Source organism: Doryrhamphus excisus, linkage group LG19 (genome assembly GCF_037039965.1).
Source record: "Doryrhamphus excisus strain RoL-2023G ecotype Guam linkage group LG19, RoL_Dexc_Guam_v1.1, whole genome shotgun sequence".
NCBI lineage: Eukaryota > Metazoa > Chordata > Actinopteri > Syngnathiformes > Syngnathidae > Doryrhamphus > Doryrhamphus excisus.
In genome coordinates this window covers 9,107,722-9,131,699 of record NC_136375.1, presented here as the reverse complement: position 1 = coordinate 9,131,699, position 23,978 = coordinate 9,107,722, and the positions used below count along the sequence as shown (strand labels likewise).

At 42.6% G+C, this 23,978-nt stretch overlaps 1 protein-coding gene across 3 annotated transcripts; it reads right to left on the bottom strand.

Annotated features, from left to right (window-relative positions):
• Window positions 1–1,008: 1,008 nt before the first annotated feature.
• On the bottom strand, window positions 1,009–23,678 carry LOC131106937 (rho-associated protein kinase 2-like). 3 transcript variants are annotated; one of them, XM_078798928.1, is made up of 33 exons: window positions 23,471–23,678; window positions 23,274–23,382; window positions 20,532–20,613; window positions 19,885–19,985; window positions 19,122–19,259; window positions 17,739–17,999; window positions 17,407–17,551; window positions 17,195–17,333; window positions 15,964–16,055; window positions 14,252–14,411; window positions 13,457–13,550; window positions 12,934–13,016; window positions 12,762–12,810; window positions 12,530–12,665; window positions 12,354–12,445; window positions 12,027–12,273; window positions 11,386–11,492; window positions 11,158–11,317; window positions 10,780–10,940; window positions 9,911–10,095; window positions 9,765–9,834; window positions 9,550–9,653; window positions 9,037–9,223; window positions 8,577–8,670; window positions 7,625–7,719; window positions 7,118–7,306; window positions 5,827–5,995; window positions 5,125–5,192; window positions 4,956–5,044; window positions 3,505–3,583; window positions 3,045–3,309; window positions 2,667–2,940; window positions 1,414–1,772 (listed from the first exon to the last, which is right to left on the bottom strand). In XM_078798928.1, exons 2-33 carry the CDS (start codon window positions 23,367–23,369, stop codon window positions 1,685–1,687), a joined length of 4,299 nt encoding a protein of 1,432 aa, XP_078655054.1. In that variant the 5' UTR covers window positions 23,370–23,382; window positions 23,471–23,678; the 3' UTR covers window positions 1,414–1,684. The 3 variants fall into 3 exon arrangements, with proteins under 3 accessions (XP_078655056.1, XP_078655055.1, XP_078655054.1); XM_078798930.1 differs by lacking the exon at window positions 1,414–1,772 and adding an exon at window positions 1,009–1,400 and having other exon boundaries at window positions 23,274–23,678; XM_078798929.1 differs by having other exon boundaries at window positions 1,413–1,772; window positions 12,934–13,013; window positions 23,274–23,678.
• Between the last annotated feature and the right edge of the window lie 300 nt (window positions 23,679–23,978).

Sequence of the window (23,978 nt, the reverse complement as noted above, 5' to 3'; positions counted from 1 at the left end):
TTTTTGTGACTTCTTGTAAAATTACAGTCGTTTTTTTTCATTTTTGCTTTTTAAAAAAATATTTTTCTCATTATGACTTTATTCCTATAATATTACAATGTCTCATAAAATGACTCTCATTAAATTTCACCATTTTCTCTTTGAATTTTGACTTTATTCTTGTAAAAAAAATACAATTGATATTTACTTTAGTTTTAGTTAGTCTTGCTTAATAATATTTTTATAATGTCACATATAAGTGGCCACAATATTATATAGTACTAATTATGCAACAACTGTTACTACAGGTGCCAGATTCGTACTCCAAGTAACAATAGTTAAACTGTGGTACTTTTTTGTTTTCTTCTTGAGTTTAGAAGAAATACATTAACTGGTTAGCCTGCCAGCTAGCAGCTGTCTCGAGTCTCTGCAGCACAAGAGTTCTACAATGAATAATAGGAGTGTAAAGGTGACTATAGGGGTGTTATTTCATGTCTACAGGGCTCTAATCATTTTTTTAAAAATGCATCTAGAAAGTCGTAAACAGGTTTTCTTTGCTCTAAATACAAACGTATTACATTGAAGCCTTTTTCATTTAACCGCTGTAAACGAGGGACAAATGGAAAAAATCCGATGAGGATTCTATTTCCGCTGCAGGTCATACATTAGGTGGTCATTTAACCTAGCTATAAAGTCGTTGACTTTGATATAAGAGAACATACAGTACTAGATGAGCACTGTGAAGTCCAATCTTTAGTAGACGGGCAACATGATGAGCTATTACATTATGTATGTATGAGTTCGCCGGTTAGCTTTAGGCACTTCTGAAACATTCATGCATGGATGGCAGTCAAGCTCACCCACTCCACAAGAACCTCAATGGGAGATGGAACTATTCTGGAAAAAGTCATATGGTACCTGAGAAATATGCTTACATGACAGGAACTTCTACTGGATTGTCTGTAGCAGATTGTTTCCTGTTGTATGCAAAGGAAGCCAATGTAAACACAATGGAAACTTATTTCTGGGTACAATCATTTTATTAGATAATTGCAGAGAAAATGGGATTGTTTCTGTTGACTTTGCAACAAGTCTTAGGACCCAATGACATGGTGCAACGTGATGTGTCAACTCAGCATCTGCTCATAGAAATAATACAATCCACACGTGCTGAATGTGCTAGTGCTCTTCATTTATCCAGGTATACAAAGCACACACATCTTGCACCTCAAACATGAATGTGAAAGTCCTTTCTTTTGTGTTTTTTTGCTAGCTTGTGTGGGAAAAACCTGAATAAGTAGTGCTCTTCTTTCTCCTATTTAAAGTTCTTACACATGCCAGTGAATGTCTCTCATCTTGATTTGTCGCCACACTGCTGTCAATCATCCAAACAGACAATGTCTTTGCTCAGCCGCCGTTAACTGTAAAAGGAAGGGGAGAGAATATTCCATTGAAAAAGCTGAAACTATTGTTAATGGCCCACACAATAAAGTAAAAGAGTTGCTGTTATTCAAGTAAACAGAAACACAACAATGTCAGTTTTAGTTGTTTACTAATATTTCCTCAAATAGGAACCCCTCACTGATGCCTGGCACTCACTGCAGTTGACTACATAGACATCCCTGATGCTCAAAATATTACAGTCACTGCAAGCACGCATGCAGAGGTCAAGTTACCCTCCTTCCCCCCTCCCTTTTCACTTCTTTCAGAAGACCAAATCATCATCATCATCATCATCACTAGCGGTGTCGTCCAACGACCACCTCCAGTCTTTCAGGCCAAACTCAAGCAATCTGAAACAGTAAGTGGAAGGATCACTGAAGGCAGGCAATACACCGCCAATGACACAGAGCGGTGAGTGAACGGGTTAATTGGCAAGACCAGCAGGTGTGCAAGCTGGCACGTGGGGGCGGGGCGAGAGGGTGCATGGTAGCGCCGCTACTTACTGTCTCCCAAGCATGAGAGACGTTAAGAATGATGGTGTCAAAGGTGAAGAGGTCAGTGGAGGATGATGCGGAGCATGGGGCCGCTGCTGAGGGGCGAGAGCTAGTTAGCGTGTGGCTAACTGTGTCAACATGAAATCACATTAACGCTTTGGCAGCGCGACGGAAGAGGGGGTGCGCGCAAAAATCAAAAGTAAAACTAATAATAATAAATGTGTATTCAAAAATAATTACTTTTTTAAATTATCTTAATTTTTTTAAAACATTTTAAAGAGGTAATTCTTAAAATTATATGTAATAAAATATAAATAATAATTAATTTTAAATATTTGTCTAGTTTTGAAATCCTTCTACCATTTTTTCCTTTCAAGCATTAATGTTAAATACAATTCATTTATAATAAAAATAATTTTAAAACATTTACAAATATTTAAACTAAAATATATATACACATTTAATTAATTTATTTACAAAGTGTCCTATCAAGGGTTAAAATAAAATGTATTAGTAATAAAATGAATAGTAAAAATTATTTTGAAAACTAATTATGTAATATATACTATGTACTGTATATATAATTTTTTAAAGTATTTATAAAAAAAAATCAAATGTCAAGGGCTAATGTAAAATATCCATCGCATATCAGCACATTTATGAGCATATGCAGCACATACAGTACATACATGATTATGAATATCAGTACATTGCATAATAAACAATAAAGGGAAAAGCTAAAAAGCCTACCTGGCTTTGCCTGACTGCTGCTGCTGTCTGGTGGACGGAATCTTCATGGCCCCGCGATGTGGCGAAATCTGCGGCGAGCCTTTGGGCGACGCGCGCGGCGAAACAAGAGGGGAGGATCTCGCCGGCGCCACTTCGGGAACATAGGGCGGGGAGGCAGTGGCTGACGGGTGTTTCCTGGGGATGCGCTTGAGGAGGTGGCTGACCCATCGCTGCTGCTCCTCCTGGCTGTTGGTCAGCAAAAGCATCTCTTTGGCGGTGGACATGTCATAGCTCACTGTTCGGGAACAAGAGAAAAAAAAAACACGGGTTAACGCCGTCTCAATTTAAAAAAAAAACTTGTACGTTATATATACAAAGTTGTACGGTATATATACTGACCCTTGCAAGGCCCAATGACCTCCTCTTTCCTGTCCAGGTGGTCTTTGTGGCACTTGGTGTGACAGCGGCGGCACTCTAGGGCCGGCGGTGGCTTAAAGACGTGCCACAGGGGGCGTGTGCACGCCTCACAGCTGGAAGGGAAGTGATAGAGCGTGGGGATGAACTCGTGTCCTTTGTGGTTGATGTAGGAGGGGCGCTCGCCAAAGGATGTGGCGTCCATGACTTCTTGCTCGCGCTTACTCTCGCCCTCGTTGGCGTACAGGATCTGTGAGCATAAGACGATAATGTCGTCAAACATTTCTCAGACGAGCATGTTCTCAAATTTGAGTGTTTTGATGATTTTTTTAAATGGAAAAATGTCCTTTTAACAGCATCAGTGGTGCATGAAAACAGGCTTGGTACAGGGCTGAGCAAAAGAAAGAGAGAAAAATGTTTTATTCATGTTATTTTATTCCATTACCTGAAATATCCTTGGGATTTCTTTGGCATCTGCACGGTACACGTCTGTCTGAGTGACAGGTCGGACGTGAAACAGCTTGCTGCGGCATGAAAGAAGAGAGAAAAGCTCAAATAACAGCAAGAAGCCCCAAATAATGAAAGCAGACGTACAGTGAAAATCCAACAGTCTGTTGCCAAGTTGCCAACTCTCAACTGGACATCAAACTTTTACAGCTGATACCTCCTGAATTGACCGCTATGCACTGTTGTGTCCATCAAAACAAACCAGAAGCTGCAGGTTCTTGTCTTGGTCTCATTTCAGGTCATTGTTTTTCCAGCTTTAAAATATATTCCATTCTCAGAGTAAGAACTCTATTCAATGATTGATGACTGAGTGACTGCCGACCCAGCATGTCGGAGGAGGTAGCTTGGGGCAGGTGTCGGATCAAAAGATACGTACTTTGTACTTCAACTTTTCCATCATTCAGCCTTAACAATACTTACTCTGTTACATGCAGTCAATCTAGACTGAGAGCTCGGTGCAAGATCCAATCTATTTATCCTTTAAAAGGAGGGGGCAGGTCCAGACAGGAATGGTTTGGCTCTTAACATACGGTAGATAGAGTGGAGCTTCTGCCCGCCAATAGCAGTTGTTCGGTGCTATCACTTAGCTAGCTACCCTATACAGTCTGACTGGTGCGTGTCCCGTATAGTTTTTGATCATGAACTGATGGAAGGCTGAACGTCTGATAGATTATTTAATCATTTACAATGAATACGTGCGTGGGTTTTCTCCGGGTACTCTGTTTTCCTCCCTCATTTCAAAAATATGCTAGGTTAATTGGCGACTCCAAATTGTGAACATTATGAATGTGAGTGTGAATGGTAAAACAACCCGCCATGGGGTCAAGAAAAGTAGCGAATGCCACCAATTTGATCAAGATGATTAACGATATTTAATTTGATCTGAGCACGGTACGGAAAGCCTGTGTCAACAACAATTATTTTGCATTGTTTTCTGTATGTAAAAATAGAATTGATCTCTTTAAAAATGATTTTTTTCTCAATATTTTTGGGCATCTGGAATGGATTAGCATGATTTCGGATTGGGAAAAACGTCAAATGTTTTGGTACGAAATAACTCATTCACTAACCAGAGATGTATTAATAAGTCTTTTTTGCACGAGAGGCACAAAGAAGTGATGATGCAACTGCACACTAAAAAAGATCATGTTGGTACTCCGGTTTCCTCCCACATTCCAAAAACATGCTAGGTTAATTGGCGACTCCAAATTGTCCATGGGTATGAATGTGAGTGTGAATGGTTGTTTGTCTATATGTGCCCTGTGATTGGCTGGCGACCAGTCCAGGGTGTACAACGCCTCTTGCCCAAAGACACCTGGGATAGGCTCCAGCACCTCCGCGACCCTCGTGAGGATAAGCAGTAGAAAATGAATGAATGAATAAACTCACTCTATGTCCAAGGTCATGAAAGGGTTGGCCAGTTCTCTGTCCAGCTCGCTGTTGTAGAAGAGAATCTTTTTACTGCTCACCACTATGTACTGTAAAGGGAACGAAAGGGAGAGGAATGGGTTAAAGGATAAAAAAAGGATATTATACAAGGAATAATCACTGTCATTACCTTTTTGTCCCAGCCGAACCGCTTTGTGTGCTTGGTAGGAAGTGAAATCCAGCCCTCTAGTCTGGAGTCTAAAAGGAGGAAACGCCAGGAGACATTCAGTATATCTTGGTTTAATTAGGGTATTCTTGGAAGCATATGATTGGCCAAACACTACCTAACACCTGATTTATTAAATATGTGGTGTGACCCAAGACTTTTGTCCGTATTGTGCATAAGCGTCAACTGTGAGTGAAAGGGATTAAAAGACACAGCAGAAGCAGAGTAACCAGAATAGAGGGGTTAGCCATCAACATGCCAGAGCTACATTAAATGTATTTTTTAATGTATATATTTTCAATGTACACCATGAACCACCATGCAGGATCACCTGCATGTTCAGGCTCAGGCTGCTGGTAAGTGAGAGCCGGGGGACTCTGGCCCCGCTCTTCACATTCCTCTTCATCCTCAGAGTCCGAGTCAAAAAGAGAGTGTGCGGAACGTCGGAGGTCGGGACGAGTGTCGATGCGCACTGATTTGTGTGTGCGCTGGTAGGTGAAGGACATTGATTCAGAGGTATGTGAGTGAGTAATACGTACTGTGCCCCGGGGGGTCGAGATAGGGGGAAGAAGGAGCGGAGGAGAAAAAAGGTGGAAAAGTGCAGAAGATTTGAAGTGAAAACAGAGGAAAAGGAGACTACTAATTGTAGTACACGTTAGGCGGTACCTGGGTAGCCTTCACCCGCGTCCAGGTCGTTGGCACTGCTGATGCTGGTGGAGTCCAGAGAGTGAACGCTGAGGGAAGTGAGCTGGCACCGAAGCTGCTCGATGTCGCTGTCCTTGCTGGCCAGCGTCATTTGAAGCTCCTGACGTACCTGGTTCTCCTCCGCTATTAGCTACACGACAAACACAAACGTCATCTTATTGGTAGGAATTATGTACCCATGAAAGCATACCATTTTTATGATCAACAACCTTAGTGTCTGTTCTTTTTTTGTTGGGTTTTTTTTTTTACATTTTTGCATAATTACATTTTGTAGATTCCCCCTCATATTAGTATGGACTTTGTTCCTATAATATTATTATATTATATTTTATTATTGTTTAACATTATTTTTTATTAAATTTGTTAAATAATAAATAAAAATGGGATAAAATAAAAAAGAAATAAAATAAATAAATAATAAATTTTATTAAATAATTACATTTGTTAAATTCCTCATGATATGGAAAGTTTATCCTCGTAAAATTGGGACTTTTTTTTCTGTAGAATTTTTGTGACTTCTTGTAAAATTACAGTCGTTTTTTTTCATTTTTGCTTTTTAAAAAAAAATTTTTCTCATAATTATGGCTTTATTCCTATAATATTACAATGTCTCATAAAATGACTTTCTCATTAAATTACACCTTTTTCTCTTTGAATTTTGACTTTATTCTTGTAAAAAAAATAGTTGATTTTTACTTTAGTTTTAGTTAGTCTTGCTAAATAATATTTTTATAATGTCACATATAAGTGGCCACAATATTATATAGCACTAATTGCGCAACAACAGTTACTACAGGTGCCAGATTCGTACTCCAAGTTTAACAATAGTTAAAGTGTACAAAACTAAAATAACGCTACTTTAAAATGGCCTTGAAATGACAGAATGATCATGTTGACTACAACAAAGCCTGCTGGGAAACTGTAGCTTATTGCAACTAACATCCACGCTAAAACAACCATAACCATATATCCGCATCCGTCTCACCCTATCTTGCCAGGACACTCGTACTGTACTATTTTTCAGCCTGGTTAATTCAGGCACGTCCTCGGGCATATGAGTGTGCTACATTAATTAACCAATCATGATGATTAAAAATCAATATGGTTTGAATATGAAGACCTAGACAACCTAGGCTATTTTTGCACCTGATATTTGAGTCCTAATCCACTCGTATCTCCTGTAAAATCCCTGTTCTTCTTGTGGATATCTTCATGTATCATTCCGTGTCTTAAGTAGTGTGGGCGTACTCACCGCCTGCATTTCCGACAGCTCTCTCTGGTATTTGATGATGGTGCTGTTGAGTTTCTCCTTCTCTGATCTGAGCTCCAGCTGCAGCTTTCTGTTCTCCTTCTCCCTCCTGTGCACCTCCGTGTCAGTGCCTCGGTGTACTCCCCTCACCGTCTGCCTCCGGTTCATCACCTCGGCTAGCTTGTTGATGGCCTGGGTACAGAATGCAGTGTGTTCTTTTCAGATGACTTGTATATACATGACTTCCAATGAGGGAAAATGCAGATAAAAGCATTCCTTCACAAAACGTATGCATGTTTTTAAGAGAGGTTGGATCTTAAAAACACAAATTCAAGTGAGAGGAGCCTGCTGTTGCTGAAAATAACATTTCACGTTGAACACAAGCCTGCAGCCTGACACCATTTTTAGCAACAACTGTCTGGAATAAGAAAGATTTGTGGAAAAACATTCTTGAAAGTAAAGGAAAGAGTCAGAGCTTTTCCAGCCTTGTGTAGGCGGGGTAACACACACCTGAATTTTGAGCGTCCTTTCATTCTGCAGCTGCTTTTCAAAGGAGACTATGAGAGAGCTCATCTCCGTCTCCTCCTCCTTCGCTTTCTGGAGCTCTGCAGAAATAGCAAATAAAAGCTAATTTCAACAATCTAAAAGCTGTTTTGTTTTCTTATTTTGAACCTATTGGCTGTAGCTTGCAGCTTCAACAACCATACAGTGGTACCTCACTTTTGTTTGTAACTCATCATATATACCAAAAGAAAGATTATCCTCTCATCTTTCATCAGAAAAAAGTTTGGTTCTACATTTTTCCGTTCTTTACGAATCAGCAGTAGAACATAGCTAAGTTTCAGCTAAATTTCACTTCTAAAACCATTCATTCATTTCTACAGCTTATCCTCACGAGAGTTGCAGGGGGTGCTGGAGCCTATCCCAGCTGTCTTCGGGCAAGAAGCGGGGTACACCCTGGACTGGTGGCCAACCAATCACAGGGCACATATAGACAAACAACCATTCACACTCACATTCATACCTATGGACAATTTGGAGTCGCCAATTAACCTAGCATGTTTTTGGAATATAGGAGGAAACCGGAGTACCGGAGCAAAGTGCACCAACATGATCTTTTTTAGTGTGCAGTTGCATCATCACCTCTTTGTGCCTCTTGGGCAAAAAGACTTAGTGAATGATTTATTTCGTACCAAAACATTTGACGAAAACAAACATGTTTTTCCCAATCCGAAATCATGCTAATCCATTCCAGATGTCCAAAAATATTGAGGAAAAAAATCATTTTTAAAGAGAACAATTCTATTTTTACATACAGAAAACAATGCAAAATAATTGTTGTTGTTGACACAGACTTTCCGTACCGTGCTGAGATCAAATTCAATATCGTTAATCATCTTCTTGACCCCATGGCTGATTATTTAGCAGGCACATTCAATATATTTAGTTTGACTGTACTCACGTTGCTGCAGTTCTTTTGTCTGGTTGTTGAGCTCCTCTTTCTCGTTGGCCAGGTTGGCAACATCCACGGTGAGAGTGCGATTGGACTCTTCCAGCTGGGAATGCGACAAGTTAGTTTGCATCGCCATAACAACTATAAACTTTAATGTTCCAGAACAGTGCTGGACTGGAAAACACACATTCTCCTGTCCAAATTCATTTAAAATTCAGGACGCCAGTTGAGGATTTTTAATGACTTCCTCTTCTAATAAGTCCCTTGTTGAGTTTGGGATCACTTATGGACCACATGTGTGCAACTGGTGACAATAATGCACCAAAATACTCAACAAAATAGGATTAAATGCAGTGACAAAGAGAAATAAAAGTCATTTTTTTAATTAAGACAATACCAGTTCAATTAAAATATTCAGTAATCATTATTTCAAAATGATTATTAATTTATGTATCCATTGGGTTCTCACCGAGCTGATTGTGGCCTCCTTGTCGCCAAGTTCCTGCTTGTGTTTGGCCATCATGTCCTTGATCTCCAGCTCCTTCATGATCTTCTCCTTCTCCAGATTGGAGTACTGCTCCTCCACGATGGAGCGAGCCAGCTGTTCCGAGTCTGCCTTGGTCAGGCTGCTTTCCAGCTGGGATGCGAGCGATTCCCTGAAGTCGGGGCAGAAAAAAAACAAAACAAAATGGAAGTCATCAATTTAAACTGCTGAAGAACTGTATGAATGTATTACATCTGTTCTTTCATACAAGGACAAAAAATAACATAATGCTGATAATACAGTTAATGTCTGACTTAAAATATTAGCTTCAGAGTTTCTTCAGTTTTCAATTTCGTGCCACCCAGTAGCTTAAAATTAAATTACACTTCACAACTACAGGAGGAGCCCTGGAGCAAAAGAAAAAAAACAGTTACTCTTCCGTGGTACTTGAATATTCATGCAGTCTTTTACTCATCCGCCTCTTTAGCCTGCAGTTACCTTTCCTCCTGGTATTCTGCCAGTCGTTGCTGAGCCTCTTTATACAGTTTGTTCCTCTCATCACACTCCTCTTTCAGTTCGCGGATTTGCGTCTTGTAAAGGGTCTTACAAAAGGAGAAAAAACAGGATTTGCCATTCATTTCGTACCGCAAATTCACACATTAAGCGCTTAAGTAGTACTATTGTGTGCGGAGCAAAAAAGACGACATTTCTACCGTGAAATACTGCTCCGCCTCCAGCTGTTCCTTTAAGTCCTTCAACAGGCCATCAGCCTCCTGTTTCTCCCTGCAACAGGACCATCAATCTGTCATTCCCCTAGCGGTTGCCGCCAATCAGCCGTATGCGTGTGTTGTCGTCTGACCTGCGCATGTCGTTGTTGTGTTTGTCCAGGACCTGCTTCATCTCCAGCAGGTGGTTGAGCTCCTGTTTGAGCTGCTTCTCCGAGGTGCACAGGACGGTCACCTGCTGTTTCTCCATTTTCAGCTCACTCTGGGCTAGGCTGCGCTTGTGAATCTCCTGTTCCAGGCGCAGGCTCAGGTTCTTTACCTGCGTTAGTACTCATCATTAGACATGGGCATGATTTCGTGCAACTGAATGGTCATATTAATAAAGTTTCACTACTTGACAGCAATCAGCAAAGGGTGGAATTCCAATGTTGCTTAAACTTTTTCATAAAAACTGCACGGTGATGAGAGGTTAGCATGCAGGCCTCACAGCGAGGAGACCCGAGTTCAATTCCACTCTCGGCCATCTTCTGTGTGGAGTTTGCATGTTCTCCCCGTGCATGTGTGGGTTTTCTCCGGTTTCCTCCCACATTCCAAAAACATGCTAGGTTAATTGGCAACTCCAAATTGTCCATAGGTATGAATGTGAGTGTGAATGGTTGTTTGTCTATACGTATGTGCCCTGTGATTGGCTGGCGACCAGTCCAGGGTGTACTGCGCCTCTCGCCCGAAGACAGCTGGGATAGGCTCCAGCACCCCAGCGACCCTCGTGAGGATAAGCGGTAGAAAATAATGAATGAATGAAAGGACTGTAAACTGTATATTTACCCAGTGTACAGTATATACTGTATATTTTAACCACACTAAAATTACTATGAAACGCGACCCGTCCACTAATTTAAAAGTATGAGCTCCTAAGTTACTCAGGTACCACTGATGGCACACAGGCCACGAGTTTCAAAACTTCATACAGTATCCTGGGCTGCCTATCGTCACATCAACAAACCTCGTCAGAAACTCTCTCCTTTTGTGTCTGCAGCTCATCCAGTTTGTGCTGAGCCTGCTTGTAATCGCAGTCCAGCATGGAGTGATCCTTCTTCAGCTGCAGCAGCTTGGCCTCCACCTCCTGCTTCAGAAGGCGCTCCTCCTGAAGGGTGTGCTCCATCTCTGCAACACAAGGTAAGGAGCGGGATAAGAATAGATTTTTTGCACTGGGGCGCCCCCTACTGTTATAAAGTGTCATTTAGAGTTCAAACTCTAAGTAGGTGATCCAGGGTCACCATGGCAATGATGGAGACACTATTTCTCTTGTTTTCTTGATTCTCTTATTTGTGAGGCTGTTCATTACAATCCATCAATCCATTCTACTCTTCCTGTCGCTCACCTTTTAATGCGGCAGATTTTGCCACCTCGAGGGATTGATAAATTTGGTTTTCGTCCGCCAGCTTGGCTCTCGTGGCCTTGTGCTCAGTCTCCTCCTGCTCCAGGCTCTGCTGGAGCGACTTTAACTTAAATGTCAACTCGATCTCTTGGTTGCTCTTTTCCTGAACAGACAAAGCATATTTAAATTCTTATACTTCAAAATCCAAGAAACCCAAAATCTGAAACCAACCTTCTCAAGGTCATTCAGCTTCTCCTGTAGTTGGTTCTTCTCGGTCTGGACTGAGGAGAGGCATGACTTGACTTCTTTTACCTCCTCTACTAGACTAGACGTGCGTCCTGAGGTGGTTGAATAGAAAGAGGTTGGTAGAGTTGAATGTATAAAAATACATAGACCAGTAACACTATATGAGAGGGAAAATCATGCATATGGAAAACAACATGACATCCTCAGGTGAACCGTGATGTAATGCCTCCAATACATCCATCATATTTGTTTTCACTTTTACCTATCTCCACCCACTTGCATCGGTGCAAACAGGCTACACTTTGTTGTTCAGTGTCCCCACTCAACATTTAAAATGAAGTTTCCAAAAAGCATTTCACAAGAGGCTCTGGCGGCACTTCAGTTTTGCCATTCGTAGCCGGTTGCTTCAGGCTTTTTCAGATGTTTCCACCTATGACCTAAATATTTCCCCAGACCTGCTCCAATAAACAATTAACATCTTATTCCTTGTTTCGGCTCCAAGTGGAGCATGTGTTGGATTTTTACCACTGGAGCAGATGTTTGCATACATGAAAGGTTATTTGGTGTTTAATACTTCATAATGATAGTTCGCAACCACTTGTGTATATGAAAAAACAGCGACTCACCCTGTAGGTCTGCAATTATTTCTGTCTTGATGCCGCGCTCCCTCCTCTCCGCCTCCAGCTCGGCCCGTAGCGCCGTCAGCTGCTTCTCCAGCTCCATCTTGCCCTCCTCGAGCTGCCTGCACTTCTCCTGAGCCTCCCTGAGGTTCAGCTCCAGGCTCTGTGCCTGTTTCTGCATTTCCGCCTGGCTCTTCTTCAGCTTCGCCGCCGCGTCCTGTTCAGCTTGCAGCGTGACTGTGGACTCGTCGAGCTGCAGATGGAAATGAGACGTGAACATTTCACGGAAATGAACCTCCGTCGTCATGACCATCAGCACCCCTTTCTCCTCACCTGTTTCTGCAACTGGATGTTCATCTCATTGGAGATCTGTGAATTGTGGTTCCGCTTCTTCAGATCCTCTAACTGGTCCCTCAGGTTGTTCACTAGTGCGTTAGTATAAAAATTAGAAGAGATGAACAACCATTATCTAGCTATGTAGGCCTAAGCTGTCTAAAGCGGGTGCTCACATTCATTCTCCAAGCCGCGTTTCCTGTCCGTCTCGATCTCCACTTTGCGCTGGTTCTCAGAGCTCTGGTGCTGCAGCAGCGCTCGCTCGCGCTCCATCTGCCTGAGTGAGGCCTCCATGAGCTGTCTGCTGTTCATCTGACCACAGAGGGATGAAAACACACACAGACTAAGCGGAACAAACAGAGAATGTTGTTTTTCATGATATCAAGCAGCGATGGTATTCATCCTCACCTCCTTGTCTAATTCTTTGACCAACTTTTCTAAACTGTTGGTGGCATTTCTGTGGAGAAGATGCAGATTATAGAGTCAGAAGAGTTTCAATCATATTCTTGTCATCTTGTAACCACTAGTGACGCTGCTTTGAGGCCATCTCGGTGTTATTTCTATGCGGTTTAGCTCCTACCGGAACTTGTGCTCCAGTTCGTCTTTGGCCTGCATTTCATGGTCCAGCTGCTCCTCCAGTTCATTCACTTTTTTCTGCAGCTGCTAGCAAAGCAGAGGGGTGAGAAAACAATGTGATCCAATGCTACAACCATATCAAATACCAAATACCAAAACAGAAATTTATATTTTTAGCTGGAAATGACATCATGGGAGTCACAGCATCTTAAGAAAAACCTCAAACCTGCTAATCTGCCTTTCAGGCAAATAAATTTCATTTAGTTCCAGGGTGCCACAAAATATGCTCCAGAAAATCTGCTTTTGGGGCAGTGGGGGAGCTATATTGTTTGTTCAACATGCCATGCTTTGAAAATGAGAGGAAACAAAGAACAATGTGTCATCTCCAGCCCCAGGATACCACTTTAAAGTGAATAAATCATTTTGGGCTTCATTGGATCATGCAATCATCACTTTTCAGATTATTGTGAATTCCCCCCCCCCCCCCCCCCGTTAAATTCAACTTCTATATCCGAGTAAACACTTACTTCTTTCTTGTTGTCAGAGCGACGCTGTTTTTCCTCCAATTTGTCCTTTTCGTTATCAGAATCCTCTGAGCTGTTTTTAGTTGCCTTCAGCAGCCTGGGAGAGGAGAGAGGGGAAACGTCACTTGTAACATTTTGAGGGTGTTTTGCATTTAAATCAAGTGCCAGTCTGGGTGGGTTTATTTTTAGAGATATGATGATGGTAAGCAAGCATCTCTGGAAACCATTACATGGCCCTGCACCGTGTATTTTATGACAAATAAAGAATTTGAGACCAGTTTTTACAGGAAGAAAGAATGGTTTCCAGATACAATAGGCAGTGTGCACATCTTTGTAAGATTTTTAACTGATATATATTTTTTAAAAAGCTTAATTTTGATCTTGACTTGCACACAATAATATATACATCTCGCTTGGGAACTACAAGACAGGAAACAACAACAACAGCTAGTAATAACAGTACTCAGACAACCTCAAACCAAAATGGAGGTTGTGTTACATTTTTTTGAGGAATGCACTCTTAAGAGCACGCAAGCTTTAGGAGCTCATGGTGAGAGGCGAGAGCGGTTTCGGAACAAGGCAGCACAGTGTGGAGCGTGAACAGGCAGACAGTGTGTGAATGCTGGAAGGTTCTATTTAAGAAAAAAAGGTAGCCAGCTTGTTTCCTGTGTCAGAGGCCCTGTATTAACAGCACGACAAGTGATGCTTTTTGAATGGGGGAATAAACTACATGGAAACTGATGTGAAACAAAAAGTAAGAACTTAAGGTGTCACGATAAAAGACCAAACAAAACTTACTGGTCTTCCTTGAAGTAAGTGAAGCCAACAAATGGAAGCTGGTTGCCCACGAAGGCTTTAGGTGGCGGGAAAGTCTCTGCGGCTCCCTTATCATCCTCGATGTCATCAAAGTTGCTGGTATCGATGTCGCTGTTCAGCTCTGGCACAACCGGAGCCACAGCTGGGGAGGGACATTTAACATTTAAAGTCTTCAAAGGACCCTTTCACGAGTAAGCATGTTTTTTGGCAGGGATGCTAGTAGTAAAAAAAAAAAAAACGAGACATGGCCAAGGCTGCCGTGACCGGAACGGTGGTCACGCACAGTGCTCACTTTGTGCGCCCACACACACATGCATACACAAACACACACACACATAGCCTTTCACAAATACAAGCTACTCTCTTCTTAGGAGCGTACACACTTAAATTTTTAAAATATCATAGATCTCGTTGCATGAGTGATGCAAACTTCCCATATTTGTCCAGCCTTGGGACTGGCACCAGACATCCTCAATGGCTGGATGTTGGGGGCCCTTGCCGGTAATTGAACTCGGACCATGTACATGCAAGGCAGCAGAATGTACCATGTCACCACCAGGGAAAAAGTAGGCTGCACACTTTTATGCACTTTCTCATAATGTGAAAATAGTGGCCAAAGGAAAGCAGCCAATCAGGGTAAATGAAAAGCAGAGAAAAATAAAAAGCCAAAAAGTGGTGAGCCGGCAAGAGAAACCGGCTCACTCCACGGAGGCCCTTGTGGCTCACTTTCCCAGAATGCACCCTGATAGAGGATGGTTAATGACAGGCAGCCCAGGCCACAGTGACAGTGAGAGAGCGGCAACAACCCCACGACTGTGGTGCCCCCTCTCATTAGCCTTTGCCACACAGCTGGCCCCACCCGCCCCTAGGAGACTACCAGGAGGGGGGGTGCTGCCTACCATCCGTGATGACGACTTCTTTAACTCCAACCTAGGAGCTGCCACAGCGGGGGGCATTGTTGTTATTTTAAAACTGGAGAGTTCATGGAGCCATAGAGGACAGTAGTGGGTCATGTTTGCAGTGTGTGTGTGTGTGTGTGTGTGTGCGTGTGTGTGTGTGTGTGTGTGTGTGTGTGTGTGTGTGTGTGTGTGCGTGTGTGTGTGCGCAGCGTGTTGGTGGTTTCATATTCCAGACTTGCCAGACTCTGATCAGAAGTTGTGTGTGTTGTCATAATGGAAGCCAGGTGAAGACGGAGACATACTGCTGTAGTACTGTCATGTGTAGTCCAATGTTGGGTCTTCATAAATGGTGTTTACAGACCCAAACTGATATATTTGAAGAAGCTATAAAGTCAAACAACACTTTTCCTGTCGTCATGCAGTGTTATAGTTGGCCGTGCTGCAGTGAAACCACAACAAAACTGTGTTTACCCAATGCTTGCATGCCAGCTTTGATAATGGCCTGATAAAATGACATAATATTTGGCTCAAACTGTATTTGATCAGTGAGTCAGTGTTGCTCGAACACATTGCACTGTTGTGTCTCTGCTTTTAGTACTCCAAAATTAACTTTTAGCATATAGTCCTCAATTTCTTCCGCATCATGCAGGATGAGCACATGGAGATTGTGTGTGCCAAACATACATCAGATGGAGATCACCCATCAACTAAGACTGAAGCAGATTTGCCAACAAAATGGTCAAAACAGGTCATAAAAGAGTGGAATATATAAGAATAATTCAAAAAGACACTTACTCTCTCTGATGTTGTCAAAGGTCCACTGGTCGCTCTTGAAGAAAGGATGACATTTGATCTCCTCCACTCCGTTGCGGCCCAAACGAATCTCCCTGCACACAGCGGGAAGTGCCGTGAGTACCTCCCACCATCATCAACATGTCATCACAGTCACTTTTGAGTGGACTGACCACTAGGCATGAACCACACCGACCAGAGTGGACAACCACATGACCACTGGTGGGCGTGTAACAGAACCACCTCTGATAACAGAGGTCCGATCCGAGTGCGATAGCAACGATAATGAACTGAGCCGCCTCATTCTGCACTGCTCTGAAAACTCCAACCAACACTCTCTCTCCCCCTAATTGCCCCTTTTTGCTCCCTCCACTGCTGGTTGCATGACCAGAGGGGCGCGGCAGCTTGGCCTTGCCACGTGTGGGACATTCCAGACTCAAAAAACACAGAGGCGGGAAAAGAGAGAAGATTGAGCTTTAAAACCCCTGAAAGTATAAAAAGGGCAACAGAGAAATGGATCACAATAGAAGAAAAGACGAAAGGAAATCAAGTGAGCAGTAATCAGAGGAGATGATCTTTGAGTGGGTGAGCGTCAATGCAGACTTTTTCAGGTGTGGTGAGAGAATAGCGAGGAAGAAGGTAAATAAACAGAGTGAGGAAACCTGAAAGGCTCCTCTGTACTGAGGCAGAAATGGTCTTGGTTCAGTCTTTCCAGGGAGGGGGCGGGGTTACACATGCTCTCTTTATTTTTAACACTCAGATTAGTCCTTGTTTCATGACTTAACCTATTTTTTTAAATTCAGGGTGGGAGTGATAATTGATGAAGTGATCATTCTCATGAACTCTCATTACATTATAGTGGAATTTATAATGTGCATTACTTGGCTGCAACCAGCATAGGCGCTGTTGATTCAGTCTCAACTTGTTCGCTGTATAAAGTTGTGATTCGTGATACTACTGATTTTGTTTTCAAGCCAATACTGAGTAAAATGTAGGCCGGTATCAGTGATATCGATCTGATACTTGGTATAAATACACTGCATGTGTTTGGTAAATGACTACCTCAAATGACTGAACTATCAAAAGTCTTATTTTGATTTGAGAATGCATCATTATGTCAGTATCGACCCTCATATCACTACTATAACCTAGAAAACGTGGTCAGCGACAGGAAGTGGAGCCCCAGTCAGGAGTCGGAAAGAATGAAGGTAAAATAAAGTAGAAAAGAACAAACCTGTCAGTTAGAAAGGCACAGATGAGGTTTTTGGCTTCCTGAGACATCTCCACATCATCTGGGAAACGGAGCGAGTTCTTATGGTTCATGATGTTCCCGTAGGTTCCAACCAAAGATTCTGTATAGAAAGGAGTCTCCCCTGTGTGACAAAAATGATCATGATTATCCGTATCAAGTGTATTAGCGGCCATAATCCACAAGAGGTCACTCACCTACTAACAGCTCGTATAGGACGACGCCCACAGACCACCAGTCGCACTCCCTCCCGTAGTGACCTTCGCCACCCTGAGACTGGAGCACCTCGGGGGAGATGTAGTCGGGCGTGCCCACGGCAGTGTCTGAGCGCACCATGCCTGTCTTTGGACACAAAAATATGCTAATAACAAAGGAAGAGATAACAACTGTCATGTTTTGGAGCTATACAGATGTAAATGGCTGGGAGTTACTCCCACATCTAAACACTAGATGGTGGAATGGAGCTGCTAAAAACGCAACCGGCTCATAGCCTTGAGAACAAGGTGAAAGAGCATGAATGCCAACTTACAGAATCCATCTTCATGCATGTGCCAAAGTCGGTCAGCTTGAGGTGTCCGTGGCGGTCGAGCAGCATGTTGTCGGGTTTGATGTCTCGATGGATGAAACCCATGGAGTGGATGGCGTCTAGAGCCAGCACCACCTCAGCCGTGTAAAAGCGAGCCCACTTCTCCGGTATGTCGTAGTTCAAGGTGAGGTTGACCACGTCTCCGCCCGGCATGAACTCCATCACCATGTAGAGGTGGCGGTCATCTTGGAAGGCACAGCACAGCTACAAGAGGAACACACATTTTATGCACAAGTGTACCTGTTTCAACTCGACAGCATTAAAAATGTGATTATTGTACATATACCGTATTGGTATAAAATTGGCAGTTAGGAGGTGGGTTCTGTGTCATTTCTCATTAAAAAACTTGAAATTTGTATCTACATTGGAAAAGCATCACTAATATAATAGAGGGGTGACATTGCAAATTTAAGCACTTTTTTTTAATCCAGGACTGGCAGAATTTTCTATTTAATTAAAGGGTACACTGTTAACTGTTTACACAAAGAAGACATATTGTAAACTAGTACATACAGTAATCCCTCGTTCAAAGTGGTTAATTGGTTCCAGACTCACCGACGAGAAGTGAATTTTTGCAAAGCAGGATTTCTTCTTTATAAATATAAATATAAATGTTCATATTGGGCGGCACGGCGGTCGAGTGGTTAGCGCGCAGACCTCACAGCTAGGAGACTAGGGTTCAATTTGCATGTTCTCCCCGTGCATGCATGCGTGGATTTTCTCCGGGTACTCCGGTTACCTCCCACATTCCAAAAACATGCTAGGTTAATTGGCGACTCCAAATTGTCCATAGGTATGAATGTGAGTGTGAATGGTTGTTTGTCTATATGTGCCCTGTGATTGGCTGCCGACCAATCCAGGGTGTACCCCGCCTCTCTCCCGAAGACGGCTAGGATAGACTCCAGTACACGCGCGAGGATAAGCTGTAGAAAATGAATGAATTAATGAATGAATTAATTAATAATTAAATCTGCAATAAAAGCCAGCTCTCACCCAACAATTACTGACACCTAGTGTCCAATGGAGAATACTACATTCACAAGTTTAGCCATTGAATGTGAATGGTTGTTTGCCTATACTATGTGCCCTGTGATTGGCTTGGCTTATGCTTGAAAATGCTTAATGTAGGCAAAAAATACATACAGTTTGCCTTAATATGCATGTACTAATTAATTAATGTTTGGAAAATCGCACTGGAGTGGGGTCTACTTACTTGTGCTTTATTGACTCTTTTTTATTTATCGTACTAACTTTGATTCCACCACAATACTGCCAAACTGCAGTGACTGTAACAATAAGCGCAATAAAAAGTGTACATGTGCATACCTGGACGAGCCAGGGGCTGTTAGAGAAGGCCATGATGTGCCTCTCCTCCCAGAAGAAAGCCGAGTCGGACCGCTTGATCATCTCGAACTTGTTGAGCTGCTTCATGGCATAAACTTTGCGAGAGGCCTTATGTCGCACCTAGAGCAGAGGCGTGGGGAGAAAAGGAGACGTTTAGACAAGAGTGCGCTAGAACAACAAGATTATCACGATGTCACAGTGATCAGTATTACATGAGCGGCAAAGAAGGAGGCGGGAGGCCATAATTAAAGGCATAAGCCTGGAGAAAGACAAGCTGACACACGCCCCCCCCCCATCCACTCTCCTCTCTATTATTACATTCTCCTACACACTACTCCTGTCCAGACACGTTTACACTACAAAACATTCAGCAGACACCAGAATTAAGGTTGTTGTGGATCTGGATCTCAACTTCAAGGCATCACAAAATTAGGTACATTTTAACTTTGCTTTAATGCTTAGTTTTCATTGACACTGATAAATATGCATTCATTTAACAATATGTTTATTATTGTGGTGCAGCTCTTGCATTGGAAGCAGAGTTGGTTGTCCGGTATCTGGAGTGTTGTTGTGTCCTTGAGCAAGATACTCCATCAACATTGCCCCCAAGATTGGCCTACACAGGGATGGAGGATATTGACCTACAACCCCTCCCAACAGTGGCCGCCCACTGCTTCTCAAAGCAGACATGGATATCACTGTAGACTGTATATGTGATAAATGAAGTTCAATAATAAGATCTCACCAGCTGCACTTCTCCGTAAGCTCCTCTTCCGATCAGCTTCACCTTTTCAAAATCTTCCAGCTTAACCTGCAGCTCGCGCAGCTGGCTCACCGCCTTTTCAACTGTGAGAAGAGAAGATATGTAACATGGCGACATGGAGGTCAATCGTTTCAACAATTGTTCATGTTGAAAGAGGAGGGTCAGCAATTAACATCTGCATCAGGGTCATGTCAGTAAGGCGTTTATTACACTCCACTAAAATGAATGGGAACTCATTCATTCATTCATTTTCTACAGCTTATCCTCGCGAGGGTCGCGGAGGTGCTGGATCCTATCCCAGGTGTCTTCAGGTGAAAGGCGGGGTACTGGTCGCCAGCCAATCAACAACCATTCACACTCACATTCATACCTATGGACAATTTGGAGTCGCCAATTAACCTAGCATGTTTTTGGAATGTGGGAGGAAACTGGAGTACCCGGAGAAAACCACTCCAGGGTGGAATTGAACTCGGGTCTCCTAGCTGTGAGGCCTGCGTGCTAACCACTCGTTCACCGTGCAACCCTGAAATGGGAACTCTAGCAGCCAAATTGTGAACCTAACCAATTTAGGCTCCTGGCACAATAGAAATGTATCAACTCTATCCTCTAACTGACACGGCAGCTCTTACATCGCATCAAAAATGTTTCGATGTTCTTGTTCTTCCGCAGAGCAGGATAGTTCAAGTCGTGAGCCAAGGCATTTATGGAATCCTGGAAGGGAAAAAAATGGTTAGCATGACATTAAACATGAGTAGGTTATCCTATAACATTTTAAACTGTGTAACTTTCTACAGCTTGTTCTGTTCGAGGTCACAAGTGTGCTGGAGTCAGGGTATACCATGGGCATGAACAACATGCTATGGGAAGCTACGATGGCACATTCTTTTAGCTCCTGTCAGGGCCATCAGGGACTCTTACTTTCTTCTCGTAATGTTGCACCTACAGAATCATGGGTGGTCCTGGGATAAATTTGGGAAATTTGGGATTCAAATTTGGGGAAACCTTTTTATTCATTCATTAATTCATTTTCTACCGCTTATCCTCACGAGGGTTGCGGGCGGTGCTGGAGCCTATCCCAGCTGTCGAGAGGCGGGGTACACTCTGGACTGGTCGCCAGCCAATCACAGGGCACATATAGACAAACAACCATTCACACTCACATTCATACCTTTGGACAATTTGGAGTCGCCAATTAACCGGAGTACCCGGAGAAAACCCACGCATGCACGGGAGGACATGTCAACTCCACACAGAGATGGCCGAGGGTGGAATTGAACCCTGGTCTCCTAGCTGTGAGGTCTGCGCGCTAACCACTCGACCGCCGTGCAGCCAAGAAACCTTTTTATGTCATCTTTTTTATCGTACCTGTTGTAAAACAACACAGACAGGCAGTTGTATGCAGGGGGGGCCAGCGTGATAGCCTCCCTTGTGTCATCGTTTTAATCAGCAGCGTCGGGTTTCAGCATGGAATTAAAACAGCACGTCACGTTTGTCGGTGGACATGTGCCTGGGCCGACAAGAGGGAGCATCCGAAACAATTCCGCACCTTTAAATAGCGACGGTGAGGAGAGCTCTCCCCCTCCCCAACTGCAGACGGGTGGAAATAGACTGCATGCTCACAGGCTATTTATTGTGGGACAAACAGCTTATGGCTTTGGACTGCCATTAGACAGAGTGTGTGTCTGTTCATGCAGTGATGTTACCAAAATAAGACAGGAAAACACAATGGAGGCTGTCACCCTACACAAATAGTCCACCACTAAAATATGTCCACGTAAATCTACAGTGACACATTATAGTGGAACCTCAGAAGTCCCCTGAGGTTGAACACTGAAATATTGGGGGAAAATGATTTTTCTGTCATGATATACGACATCATTATACCTCATGCGGCCTCAATTCAGTATTTTCAGTATTTTTTGTATTTGTTGAGCAACTTAAACAAAAGTTGTTAGGCAAGTCATGTATAGATAGAACATCTGACCAAATATTCTTGAAATAGCTGGTCCAACTTTTTCCATTTTCCCAGCACCCTGACTGTATTAGACCCTTCTAATGCATTGTTGTTGTTACTTAGCTTAGTAGACAGACAAAACAAGATTAGATGGTTGTATGGTGCTGGTAAAACAATCATAACAACATGGTCATGTTTCTCTTTATTATAGGCATGTGTTATCTTGTGTGTTTATCCCTCTGGATCAACAATTAGAGGAAACTCTGTTGATTGTTTTTCCTGGAATCTGAAACAAATCTCAACACGATCGGGTAAGGTTGCCCTTTGAAAAAGTTGGGCTTTGACTATTACCACTTTTAGCCCACTTTTCAGGCCCAACATGTTTTAAATAACAGTGAAAAAGTATTATTTCTTTCACTAAAATGCTTCATGTTAGACTATGCTTCCATGGCGGCACTTATAGGAGAATCCAGTTGTTAAACATCCATGAAAAGTCCCCTTTTCTTCATCAATTATTAATACACAACAGCAACAGGTTAAAATCATGTCTTCGCTCTGAACCCTAACCACCAGTTCATTCAGAAGCACACAAAAAACTGCAAAATCCACCACTCTGTGGCATTCCTTCTACAAATAACAACAAAAACACCTTTTGTGTTGTGCAAGCAAACGGGAAAGGGACGATGCAGTTTATCGCCATCTCAATTCCAGGATGTGACCTCAGCTTCCTGTGTGGGAGCTGCCTTCCACCATTGTTAAGTTACATGGCGAACGGACATTGCTTCAAATAATAATGCTGGATGGCATGAAGACGTACAGTACAAGCAGCATTATTTCAATAGCAAAAGTGGAAAACAATGCAGGGTATGAGGAAACATTATCTTAAAAGGCTGAGGTTGGACTTCATAGGCTTTGATTGTATTGATGGATGGCAATCATGTAGAAGTCTTGCCCCAACATATCCAAGTCAGTTCAAATGAATAAATCAACTGTTGGAAATATAGTAGAATTTTGGGAGATCACGTATTGGTTTTAAATTGTCAGGGGTTGAAGTGATGCAGTATTCCTGATTAAAAGTTGTCAACAACAGTTGTCAACTGGCTCTGTATGGCATAGCAGTGCATTGATGAGTCACCAGCGCTCTCAAGCTAGCCTCCTTTTAAATATCGACACAAACTCGTAACAATATTAGTAGTTATAGTTAAAAAAATCACTGAATGTAACGTAAATAATAATAACATATTGTACTGAATGTGGTGTATCTAATTAGGTAACCAGGGTGTGTTTACATGTGTCAAAGGAGGTCACGTGATCGTAAAACCTGCTACGGTGACGAATGATTAATGACGTCATCACCGATCGTCGCTATTATGTGCCATCCTTCGTTTTAATAATAAAAAAGGAGAAATAAACTTACCAGTAGCGTTTCCAAGTTTAGCACCGACTCTGGGTTCCTCATGAGGGCCTCCAGCTTATTCAGCCGGCTCTCCAGCATGCTCTCCGCCCCGAGCATGTTTATTATTTGTCTTTTAATGTCATAAATAAATAAAACGAAGGGGTGAAAAACACCGGAAGTGTTTATTTTCCGACAAGTCTCTGGGCTCCACTACTCACGACAAGTAAGACTCCTCATATCAGCTCTCCGGTTCAAGTTAGTCAGGTTAATTATTCTTCATCCAACAGAGTTTCTAAAAGCCTAAAGTTCAAAGTGTCCAGAGACAGTCGAGTTCCAACCGGACTCTTCAGTACCGAACAGAAGCGAGTCGGTCTTCCCACTCAGGTGAGCCGAGTCTTGTCCCAGGTACAGCTCAGCAAACTGATCCGAGTACAGCGTGCGAGAGACATGAAAGACAGCTGAGGCGTGACATGACACTTCCGGTACAGACTACCAAATTAAAACTTCGTTCTTTTTTTCTTTTTAGCGAATTCAAACGCACACAGCTTGTCAAAATAGGATAGATAAGAGTTGGAGACAAAAATAAAACTGTTTTATCTGTTTGGGCAAGTCTGATTGTTTTTAATTCTGCGATAGTCCAAACAGCTGTTACAGAAATAACCCTGAAATATGATCAAACATTAGCATATTTTAGCTATTTTTAAGGTCAGCAATCAGGTGATATAA

Bases quoted from the DNA above. Each gene is read 5' to 3' on its own strand.
- LOC131106937 (XM_078798928.1), bottom strand. From the start codon at position 23,369: ATGCTCGGGGCGGAGAGCATGCTGGAGAGCCGGCTGAATAAGCTGGAG. The intron at 20,614-23,273 runs GTAAGTTTATTT...TTTCCCTTCCAG, and splicing joins TAAACTTGGAAACGCTACTG to GATTCCATAAATGCCTTGGC. The intron at 1,773-2,666 runs GTAGGCTTTTTA...TTACTGTTTCAG, and splicing joins CAGCAGTCAGGCAAAGCCAG to ATTGCTTGAGTTTGGCCTGA.